This window comes from Macadamia integrifolia, unplaced genomic scaffold, assembly GCF_013358625.1.
Source record: "Macadamia integrifolia cultivar HAES 741 unplaced genomic scaffold, SCU_Mint_v3 scaffold1149, whole genome shotgun sequence".
In the NCBI taxonomy this organism is placed as follows: Eukaryota; Viridiplantae; Streptophyta; class Magnoliopsida; order Proteales; family Proteaceae; genus Macadamia; species Macadamia integrifolia.
In genome coordinates, this window is record NW_024868102.1 from 187922 (window position 1) to 200154 (window position 12233).

The 12233-nt window shown below is 37.4% G+C and overlaps 1 protein-coding gene across 2 annotated transcripts in view; it reads right to left on the reverse strand.

The window, feature by feature from the left end:
- LOC122062945 (protein CHROMATIN REMODELING 25) overlaps nucleotides 1-11942 on the reverse strand; it is a 37972-nt gene extending 26030 nt beyond the window's left edge. Inside the window, exons 1-7 of one of the 2 annotated variants that reach the window (XR_006135152.1) lie at nucleotides 11468-11942; nucleotides 10923-11303; nucleotides 8307-8393; nucleotides 7969-8209; nucleotides 7770-7895; nucleotides 7608-7664; nucleotides 7404-7490 (exon numbers count right to left, since the gene is read on the reverse strand). Coding sequence is in view for 1 of the 2 variants with exons in the window: in XM_042626608.1 (XP_042482542.1) it covers nucleotides 7404-7490; nucleotides 7608-7664; nucleotides 7770-7895; nucleotides 7969-8209; nucleotides 8307-8393; nucleotides 10923-11303; nucleotides 11468-11637 (1149 nt within the window). In the remaining variant the exon portion in view is untranslated. The remainder of the gene's footprint in view (nucleotides 1-7403; nucleotides 7491-7607; nucleotides 7665-7769; nucleotides 7896-7968; nucleotides 8210-8306; nucleotides 8394-10922; nucleotides 11304-11467) is intronic. The other variant, XM_042626608.1, reaches the window with a different exon arrangement.
- Between the last annotated feature and the right edge of the window lie 291 nt (nucleotides 11943-12233).

The window sequence follows — 12233 nt, forward strand, 5'->3', positions numbered from 1 at the left end:
TTCTAGTTCGTCTACCTGTTGCTCGACAGCTGAGATCACATAGTTGAAGGTAGAGTGTACTTGGGTTTTGATGTCCATGCAATGTTGGTGTGTCTCATCAAGTTTCTCTCGCATCAATTGCATTTGTTGACGGATATCCGATAAAAGATTTAGATCCATTGCCTAGGTTGTTGGAAGCACTATGGGTGGATACTCTAAGCAATGAGTGAGGGCAGAATGGTAAATAAATAGAAGTTGAGGAGATGATGGCACAACTGTAAATATTGAGGTTTAACTCTCTTTTTTTTTTTTTTCTCTGGTAGAAGTTCAACTTGAAACATAAAAAGAAGAGAACATAACGTATGAGGAGGACAAGGGCATATTTGGAAAGGCAAAGAAAGAGGGTGGAGAGTTAATAAAAAGGTGGGGCAGGGGTATTTTAGGAATAAAAGAAGAAATAAGTTAAAAAAAGGCCAAATCATGTGGTGAGGGGTTTTACAAACAAAAGGAGACTTTATTCTCCTTCTGGGAGATGAAACCAAGGAAGATGTCGACTCAGGGAATTAGTAATGTAGAGTCAATACTCCAAGAACTCTGACGAAAAACCAAGTACACCTGCTTTCGCCTCTCTGTCCAGTCTCTTCTCGTCTGCTCTTCCTCTACTTCCTTTTATGTTCTTTCTTCTCTGTTCTTCTTCTTCTTTGTTCTCTGAAATTCTGTTTCTGTTTTCTCTATTCTCTTTCTTCTTCTTCCAGTCACTCGCCCCTTCCCTTTTTTTGTTTTTTTTGCTGTTCTCAATAGAACCAAAACAGAGGATGGAAAGGGAAAAAGAGAGATGGAGGGAATGGGGATCCTTCGGCTCCAATACCACTTGATGGAGGGCCGGTAAGGGTAGGGAAGAAATCCCTGAGAGGGGTCTCAGAGTTGCAGGGGAGAGGGAGAAATCGCATTAAGAAAGGGGGGGGGGGGAAGGAGAATCACTCACATATGCCCGCAGGCTCCACAAATACTCAAACTCAATTCATCTTTTCAATCTGCCTTCTAATTGAACATTACATGCATTTAAATAATGAAAGAAAACCAACATTAAAGGAAACCTACTCTAATTTGGAAACTCAATTTAATTGAAAACTAAATCTTACTACCTATCTCCTACTTAAGTTACCAAAATAAAAGATTGCATGAAAATAGAAATAAGATCCTAAAATATCCTACTGGCCAAAGTATCTTTTTCTGGATACCCAGATGGGTTTGGATCAGTCCATGGGTGTGCACCTACATCACCGGTGCATAAGCAAATTTAATCTCTGCTGAATTTGTTCAAGCACACAACCTTCCACATAAGCAGCTTTTCAAGAAGATTCACGTGCAAGGTTTGGACCCACAGCTCAAGAAGAGGCTACTGCAGTTGTTCGAGTACACTTACAGTTTGGGTCATTACAGTACCATGTAACTTGCTTGGTCACCCCATTGGCGCACTGCGACATTCTTCCAGGGTGACCTTGGCAATGACATGCTGGTATCCTCTATGATGGTGTACGGAACACTATCAAGGTGCAACAAGGAGGTCGTACGCATTTACTGAGGCCACACGCATTATCAGATATGCCACGTTGTGGACTGACTCATGTTCCAGTGCCACATCAGCTACTCTCCCTCTTCACGAAGTTACGTTCCCGTCATTTGCTTCGAGATATGTGCCACCTCATCAGCGAGCGATTTACAAGGGTACCTTGGGAGCATGACCATCGAGTTCTTTTAAGACCGGGAGAGCTGATGCAGTTGGGCTATGGGTTTAGAAATTATATCTTTGATTTGGTTCTTTATTTACTTTCTTTTTTAGTTAGAACTTAATTTGGTAGGAGATTTTATTTCAGTTGCTATTTAGGTTAGTTTCCAATTAATTTAGCTTCCATTAATTGATGATATTTTCCTCTAAGTATTCATGTAAGACAATATAAAATTTCAATTTTAATTTTGAAGAATTTTGAAGAATTAGAACTTGATAATTTTGGGTGTGTCCCATGGCTGCCGATTTCCTCTTTCTCCCTCTCTGAAATTCTTTTTCTTTTTCCCCTTCCTTATCTTCTTCCTCTTCCAATCATCTTCCCTATTTTACTGCTATATATTTCCCATACCTAAAATAGCATTAGGCTATGTATCGAAGGCCTGCAACTACTGTTGGGTTTCAGTACCAGAAGCAAGTGACTCGACTTACAGTTAAGTCCGAGATTTGTTGCTGCTGGTTCAGTTCCATAGGTATAGGCGATTCTTATTCTTGAATTTTAGAGTCGATTGAGTCTGATTGCAAGAGCTGCCATTGAGTTCCCTTTCCTGGTTCTCGCTGGTTATGAGGAGGTAGACAATAGCCTTCTTCCCTTTTCTCTTCCACGATTCTTCTAGTTTTTTTTTTTTTTAATTTACTCTTTTGTTTCCCATTATACCCATGTCTCTTGTTTTATAGTAGAGCCCTTGCATTTAAACTTTAATTCAATTTAAACCATCACCATTTATTTCCAGATCCACCCCTTTATCCTAAGTTTAATCCCTGTTTCGTCCCTAGTCACTTATTTAACTCTAAAGAGGCCCTAAATTGCCCATTGAAATTACCAGATTGCCACTGCTTTGTTTAAGCTTGATTTAATTGTTCTTGTGGGCCCTAAGCGATCCGAGTCTTTGGAATTCCAGATCTGCATCAAGTCCTTATTGTTTTATGTTAGTTGCCTAGTAGACAAGTTAGTATTTAGTTGCCTAAGCTAGTTAGTTTCTATTTTATGTTAGTTTCCTTTTTTTAGTTTTGTTTCTAATTTGTAAGGTTGTGCCTAGCCTATTTTAAGAGACTTTTGTAATCAAATTCAGTTTAGATTGAATGAAGTTTATTTGGGATGGCTTGTGCGGTTCTGCTGTGGGATACAGTTGGGTGAGAGGCCCTAGGTGAGATGCCCAAAACCTAACTTTCTTCTTCCCCCCTTTCTCAACCCTCCATCAGTTTCTCTTTTCTTCTTTCTTGTTTTCTGTTTTAGCCTTTGTGAGAGTGTTTGAGAGTTATTTGAAGATCTGAAGTTCAGCCTATAGATCAGTTCAAGCACAACCCAGAAGATCAGAATCGATTGCAGCCATTGTCAAGGTTTTGGAAACTTGGATCAAAGTCCAGATCTCCAAACCATCCAGCAATTCAAGCTCATCTTTTGCAGGATACCTATACAGGTTATAATAAATCATCATGCAAATTTTGAGGATCATCCGATGCTAGGAACCCTAGTTTCTGAAGAGAGATCAAAAGTTTCCTAATTTATGTCGACAGCATAACTCTCAATTCGACCATCGGAACTGTCTCATCTTTTGAGGGTTTGTTGACCCATATAGGACCTCCATCTAGTCTAAGTTTCAGCTCCATCCAAAATACAGTTTATGAGTATTCGAAATCTTCTCTATTCAGCCAAAATTTCAGATCCTGCCTAGGATTAGGTCAATCTAGTCTTACATCAGCTCATTACAATGCAAAATATAAATATAATGACTAGAAAAGATAAGGAAATTGTACTTCAACAATTAAGAAAGAGAAATACCCAAGGTTATGTTTCATCAATATGCAAATCATAAATGCAATAATTTAGTATGCTTTGACATGATCAGTCCATTAAACCACAGCAAGATGTATACTTTCTAACTTGTGCATTGTTTCATTCAGCTAAATTATATTGTGCATACTGAGTAGCCAACAAGGAAAAATGCATCAAACAGAAAAGGTTGGATGACGCAAAACCAATCTATTAAAGGATCTTTGGTTCAGGAATATCTGATAAGAGCTGACCAGTCCTCGCTCGCCACATGGAAATGTTGAATGAGCACATCAGAGTACAGATGAGAAATGGATAAAGTGGAATCCAGTTGATGTTCTTTGTTTGGAAAGTTTATTGGACAAAATCCTCACCTTGAATCACCTGATTACAAGGGGTTTGTAAATGCTAATGCTTGTTACATGTATCTACAAGAAGAAAGACAATGCACCATCTTGTTTTTCTCCAGTTTGGGGAAGTTTTGGAATCTTTGGCTAGGCATGGTCAATGCCCGAGGAGGTTAGTAATCTTCTAAAAGGATGGAAATTGGGCAGAAGAACAGAAGATTATGGGCACTCATTCCTGCAGCTGCACTGGGGAAGCTATGGCCAGCAAGGAAAAAGAGAGCTTCTGGGAACAAGCCATACTGATGGGGTATTCTAATCACCTAAGGGATTCGAGGGAGTCCAGAAGTTTCAGCCAGACTAAGTCTTCCCGGGCATGTGCATACTCCCATACACACACGCACCAGATCCTATGAAAACCATAGAACCCGCGGAGCTGGCCCCAAGGGGGTATGGGGGAGTCGAACTCAGGACACATGTCATTTAGGGACATATTGTTAGAAAACCTCATTTAAATCCGGAATCACAGGGCAGAAATAAAACCAGAATAAAGAGATTTTCTATATCTCACAGCAGCCAGCAGGTCAACCTGATAAGGACAGAACTCAGGTAGAGTGCCCCTGTTAGGCTGATGAACAAACCATCAAAATCTGATCAAGATCCAACGGCTGGATCGGAGTTATGGGACTGTCACAGAATAGTAAGCATATAAAATACAGAATTAAGATCTGATAGTTTTAACAACTAATTTCAGAGTTTAGAAATCCATCAGTGTAAACCATCCTAAAAATGGAAACTGATTTTAGAAACCTGCAGAACTGAAGAAAGGAATTAGAAACAAGGCAGATCAGATAATAGTAGCTGGAAGTATTTAGTAACCAATTCCAGAATTTAGAACGTGTAACAACCAGAGATCCAGAATTTAGAAACTGAGATTGGCAACCAGCAGAGACTGTGTTAAGAAATTAGAATGTTGACACAAGAACAGAAACTCAAAGACATAGTAGCAGTGATGTAGATTTAGGTCTTCAACTTAGTGGAATCTCTGAGAACAGCACAAGCACACGGAAAGAAACCAGTGAATTCTGTTAGAAAGAATCATTAAGACTTGGGAAGATAACAGATCTGTAGGCAAATCTGAAACCAGAATTGAATCAGGTCTGAAAAGAGATATCAGTGAAAGAATAGTATCTACACTGTAATAAACAACTAAAGAAAGAGAAGAGAAGAAGAAGTGGAAGATATGTTAGGCCTTTCACCTAACTGTAAAGAAAAAATCCCACAAAGGTTTCCTTACTGTATCCCACAGTAGAGCAGTTTTAAATCCCAAGAAACCAAGCTTTGTCTCTCACAGAACTCACAAGCACAGTGCTAAATTACCTTTTAAATCAACGGTAATTGGTATGATCCCCTACTCTTTAATTATAATTTTATGGAAGCAAGAAAAATAGGAAACCCTTATGTATGGTAGGAAGAATCCTTTACAATGTAAGTCTCTCTTCAAAATAATATATACTCTAGAACATTGCAAAATAGAAACAAACTACTTAATCCCATATAGCACTTAACTCCTGGGGTGTCAAAACCTAGCCCGAACCAATAAAACCAACTGAAATTGACCGATAAAAGTCAAACCGAACCAAACCAATCTTTATTGGATTGGTTTTGGACTGAGGTATGTTGGGATCGGCTGAAAACCGGTCCAAACCGAACCGATCAATAACCAAACCGAATGAAACCGAGAAAAAATAAATGATTATGAGATTATAAATTGGAGAATTGACTATCCATTTTTTTACAATATTAGTGAGAAAATTTTTTATTGTAACGGGAATTGTTACAAATCATTGAACATTAGGTTATGAATAGAGAAATTGATTTGTAAATTGTAATAATGCTTCCATTGATTTCCTTGTTCACTATACAAAACTAGTTGGATAGTTAAATGAATGATAATAGGGTTCATTTTGTGATTTCAATATTAGTTATCTTCTTAGTAATTTGTTATCCATTGGTTTCAATATCAGTTATCTTTCCCTTACAACGATAAACCATGATTTAATCATAAAAAGTGTTTTTTTGTCAAATCTTGTCACTATAAGTTATTAATGTAAGATTTCATTATGGTTCAAGCCCAATAATAAACCGGTATTAACCCGATATTGAAAAATCGAAACAAACCGGACCAAAAACTGAAGTTCCTTAACGGATTGGTTTTGGTCTCCCTCATTCCTAGACCAAAACCGATTCAACCCGACCAAAACCGAACCGAACCGACCGATTGACACCCCTACTTAACTCCCTAATATTGGGGCTTGTAAAATTGACCCATTACAATAGTAAACCGAAAAATGTAAAGCCCATGGCCCATAATACACATTGGGCACTCAAATTAAGCCTATTAATCCATTCTTGGCCCATTTTGATGGCCAGGTTTACTGCTGGCCTTCTTGTTATTTGAATTACGTCACACATCAAGCAGCAGCCAAAGCAAGGGAGAGAGTAACTTTTTGGGCATTAGATTGTAAAAATTTTGAGAATGTATCTAGTGCACAGATTAGGGCTGACTTGGCCATTTTTTTTGTTTAGGTCTTCTCTCCTAGGATCATGTAAGGTAAGCATGGTCTTGTCCTTCTATTTGTGAGAGTTCTCTCTTCCCACTTGAAGAAATTTTTGTTATTAGAGGGAGAGACAGAAAAAATTTTGTTTAGCTTTCACAAAGTTAGAAATGCCTTTCTAGGCCACAGAATCTGAAGTTCAAAAGCAATAGAGGGTTTAAAGCAAGATAAAAGAGAAAATACTACAGTGCACAGGTTTTCTGCAATGGCTCATCACATAAAGCAGAATTTTTGGATTGTGATGTAACAATCAAAACATGAAGATCCATGTCCAAGCACCAGTTACCTTTAAATTTTTTATAAAGAATAATTAAAAATGAAAATGAGAGGATTAATAAAAATAAAAACAAAAAAGAAGGATTGCATTCTAGATAAGAAACCATTACAAAGTCCACAGGCTTGAAATGAATTCCATGCAATTTATTGAGATGAGGTTAAAATTGAAAATTGGATACTAATCAATCAAAAACGTATTTTCCTTGTGCTAATTAATACGATTTTGTTGAATTTAAATTCGAAAAATGGCCAAAAAGGCTGCAAAAGATCAAGATTATGATGGACAAGACTATTTGAACTCCTATAATAAGTCAGATGTGAAATTGTGAATCCCAGCAATATCCAGCTATATGTTTGTGCATAATGTCAAAAAATAATTCTTATTGTAATAACTGAGGATACATATATGCAAAATTGGGTCACCATCACACAAACTAAAACATATAGGAGTTGTAACTGATCCCAGAAATGGTTGCTACAATGGTTTTTTTTTTTTCCAAAGCTACAAAAACACCAGAAACTAAAACCTAATATTGACGAAAATTGGACAGCCCTACTAGAATATTGTTAACTTCTGTTTACCAACAGTCAAAGGAAAACAAAAAAATATTAGTCCATCAACTAACCTCATAGTAACGTCGAAAATATGCAGCATCACCCAACACTCCAGGATTAGTGAAGTTTACCATGGCAAAGAACTCTTCCAGGTCATTCTGTGAAATATGGGGAAAATACAATTTTCATTTATATCAGTGGAAAAAAAATATTATCCAACATAGAAGTTTGAAGATATGAAGCATATAAAGAAGCAACACCGAATGCTCTCTCACCTGCATTGGGGTTCCAGACAACAAAATACGCCGCCTGCATGAAAGAGCAGCCAAGGCCTGATTCAGGACAACCCTCATAGAATTATTAAAAGATTCAGCAATGTCATGAAATCTATTTAAGAATAAAATAAATAAATAAATGGTAGATATTTATTTTCTAACCCGATTTGTTAATGTCTGGTCATTTTTCAGCCTGTGGGCTTCATCACATATCAGAAGGTCACAGGAACCACTTTGATCAAATTTTGATGAATGCATCCGAAATGTCTCATAAGAAACAATTAGCACCTTACAGAGATAAATGAATGAATCAGTACCTGTATAAATCAAGAAACTTGTCAATCTTGGGATACAAGATTACCTGCAAAGGGCTGTGAGGTCTTGTGAAACTGTCAATTCCAGAGACCACATCATCTCGGCTGCTTTCACATAATGAAATAAGATGAACTCTTTCCCCAACCCATTTCTTAATTTCAGACTCCCAATTGCTGACAAGGCTGGTTGGGGTGACAATAATTGCTTTCTTGACTAATGGCTTCCCATCAAATCCCTGACGAAGAAGCGTGTACAGCAATGCAATTGACTGCAATGTCTTTCCCAAACTGCACAAGTAAGACAAAAACTAGCAACCTTGAAACAAGATCAAAATGGAGACTTTATATCAACAGATCTAACCACAATAAATGATTTTTTTTTTACCCCATATCATCTGCCAGAATGCATCCAGAAATACCAGCAGAGCTGGATAAGCCAGAAACACAGTCAAACATGAACTGAACTCCTTCTCTGGATGAAAAGTTAAGAAGTGCACATTAATCAATGAAAATGAGGTTAAATTAACTTGAAATATAAGATATTGAAAATTCAGCAACTTCCCCAATTGCTGAATCAAATGGCAATGCATTGAGAACCTTATCAATGAGTATACTAAATACTCACTCCTTTTTATTGAAGCAAGGGTGAAGTGAAAACAGAGTTCCCCTTAAGCCTTCTCGTCAAAATTAAGGCCTTAAGGGTAAATTATGATGGGTTACTTTTTACTCCTCAAAAGATCAAATAGAGGCCTAGAAGTCATCATGGGCCACCACATAAGCTGCTTATATTTCAAAAAGTGTGAGGAATTGCGAAATTTTGAGAATTCATAGTAATTTGAACTTGTTCTTCAAATTTAATGGAGTTATAATAAAATTTTGTTTGAGATGCATGTAGAAGGAGCTAAAGGAAGTTTGGAACTTTTTTGTAACTTGAGTAGTTGATTTCTACATTTTGAAACTTCAAAAATTGAATGAGAGATATTTAATCTTGGAAGCTCATTTCCCTGGGAGCCTATGCCATTACTTGCCATCAAGGATTAAAGTATCAGTATCGGTCGCTATATCGGTCGGCCAAAATTAAGATACGTATCAGAGGGTATCGTATCATATCGGAGATATGCTAAGATACACTAAAGATATGCACATAAATGGATATGAAACACTTTTTTATACACTTTTGCATGAAAAATTTATTAAAAAAAGCTATTGATAACATGTATTATGCATAAACACTAAATTGATGGTATTGCACTAAGAATTCAAGGTTTGTAGTTATCCCATAAATGTAAAATCTTTGTTCCCAACCTTGATTTCCACTTTAGTTAGAGAGAAATATGGCTGGCAACAACTTTGGAACAAAAACCCCTCAAACAATCGTGTTTTTTCTGAAAAATGACCCAACTTGGCCATTATATGATTGTAGCGCACCGTATCGGTATGTATCATACCGTATCAGTATGTATCGACCGATACACATCAATACATACCAATACATATCGAAACGTACATTTCACTCGATTTTATTTTTTCCATAGAGTATCGGTACGTATTATCAATACATACCGATACGTACCGATACACACCGATATGTACCAATACATAATGAAACATACATTTCACTCAATTTTATTTTTTCTATAGAGTATCAATACATATCAATGCGTATCGGTGAGTATCGGTGGTGTATCGGTGCGTATCGTAGGATACGTATTGATACGAAAGGATTTTAAAAATTCCATGTATCGTATCAGTAAGGGCCGATACGGTACGATACGCACCGATACTTAAAACCCTGCTTGCCATATGTTTGCTGCCATTCAAGTTTTCTCAAGTGTCAACAACTGCTGCTCTCAATTAAAATACTTGGCTTTGGTGAGTTTTGCAAATTATCATTCAGCTTGCAAGTTTCTGAATTTCTATGTGTAGAAATTGCTGAACCTATTACTTCTAATTGAAATCTATAATTTATTGATTGAAACTTGAAAGAAGGATCTTGAGATAGTTTATTAATCAAAAGAAGAATTTCAAGAAAGTAACTCCATCTGAAAATCTTTAAGAGCTGGATTTTGGACTGAGAAATCAGCTTGGTTTTATCTGCTAGATATCCTGATCAGGCTTCTTTCAAATTGGTGAAAATTCCAACAGTAAACACATCTATACCATTCCTAATAATCCATGGAATTTTGTGGAAACTGGAGCCGTTTGATTAAGTTTTCAGCCTAGTTGATTTATATGGTTTAGAACCCGAAAGGCTAAAACAATAGAACAGTTGATGAATCAATTGAAAGAGGGCTTTGAGTTAGATCTGGCCGCTGGCCACGGATACAGATCCATTCTTTGTACCTGGTTCAGCAGCACAACCCTTCATCATGTTTGACTCATTATGGATGTGTTTTTGTAGCTCTTAACATATACTAGGCCTACCACCAAAAGATTTTAACCATTAGGTATCAAAGAATTTCGCTGAATGGTGTTCTAAGCTCCACTCCAGAATTCGGTTATGGTTTTCTTTTGGGTGGGGTGTGGCAGTAGGAAGTACAGACACATTATACTCAACTTATATAGCAGCATAGAAAAGTTATAACGTCAAATTATGAAGCGTATGCAAGGTCTAAAACCAAAAAAAATAACATGGTCAAAGTGCAAATCCTTTACTATCATTCACTGTTATAACTAATGTAATAGATGTTGCTGTAGTGGATAGCTTTTCTTCCTCACTGCTAGTATTTTTCTCTGTACTTTAATATTTGGAAAAGGAAATTATTAGAGTGAAATATTGTTACTAAAGAAACTTTAAGATGGCATACTTAAAATATTGTTACTAAAGAAACTTTAAGATGGCATACTTAAACATGTAACTAAATAACAGATCCTCTATTACCATATGTTACTAATGGCTATAGTGGAGGCTGTCTAAACCATAAGTAAATGGTCTTCTGATATAACCTAAACATGACAAATCTGATGAATGAAAATCAGAAAACTGAAGCAAAAACAATACCTTTGATGGGGTCTAAGGAAACGAACAAGTAATGGATCTACCGCAACTGGAGCCAAATTCCCACATTCTTCTTCAGTTTCTTCAGGTTGCCACAATACCAAAGGCTCAACCCCAGGTGGGAGGGACACGATTTCCTCTGGGATATCTTTCTCAACTACAGTCGGGATATTCAAGCGATTGGTAATAGCGACCAATGCAGGCCTTGAAGAACCCCAGGGGACAAATCTCTTACGAGCCCAGAGGCGGCGAGCAAGTTCATCGTTCTGATCATTGTACCGTTGAGAACATGGAGGCTTGAAAGGCTTTCTAGCCACGGCCGCTCCATCTGAAACCGAAAGGACCCGAGGTAGCAGCGGCTGCCTTCTAACAACAAGGTTTCCTCTGATGAAAGAGACACAGATATATCGATAAACCAGAAGTTCAGTGACACATTCAGAACTACAAATGTGAAAATGAAACCCTAGATTCGCATGTCGAGACTCAATATTGTCAACCTTCCTAGGGTGGACATGGGAAAATTAGTTCGTGGCTTCGTGCATCTTTACCTCACAAGAGCGGAAACATTCTCTGATTTCCGAATTTCGTTGGGCGGAGAAGAATCAACAGAAGATCGCTCCTCGACATCTTCCGATACAAGATCATCTTCTTCGACCCCGAGGTATTCCTCACTTGAATCGCTGGCTAAAGAAACTGTGTCATCGTCTTCTTCTTCCATGGAAACACTCTTCCTTGGTTCCTCCGCTCTTTCTTTCCCTTATTAACTTATGCAAATTTGGCGGGAAATACAAATGCAAACGGACCCCGTTCTGGCGTACATGATAAGTTTGCAAGATCTACTCTTGTTATTTGCGGACCGTGAACAAAAGCCGTTGGATCCAGATAATTTCTGTAGGCTATATACATCCCCCATCCAAAGAAGTACCGTCCAGTGTACACAACAGGTTGAGGACGGAATCCAGCTTCCGCTGTTCCACCTTTCCGCCTTGGAAAGTTGGGTTCGGTTGGCCGGCTGGATACGAGGGTCCTGGATATTAATTGGTCGAAGGGGTGGATCGAGTTTTGTTTCATCCATGGTGAAGGGACAATCTCTTAAATTATTTTATTTGATCGTTTTATTCAGTGAAAAAGAAGAAATTCATAGATGCCAAATATTGATCTATGGATAGATTAAAAATGTCTATCACACAAAAGTGTCCTCCTCACCAAGGAGCCATCTATGCTATTAAACTCTCTTATAATAAAAGAAAAAATATAAGATTTTTTTTCCTAATAAAAAAAAAAAAGACTCAAAATAGGATTGCAAATGAAGAA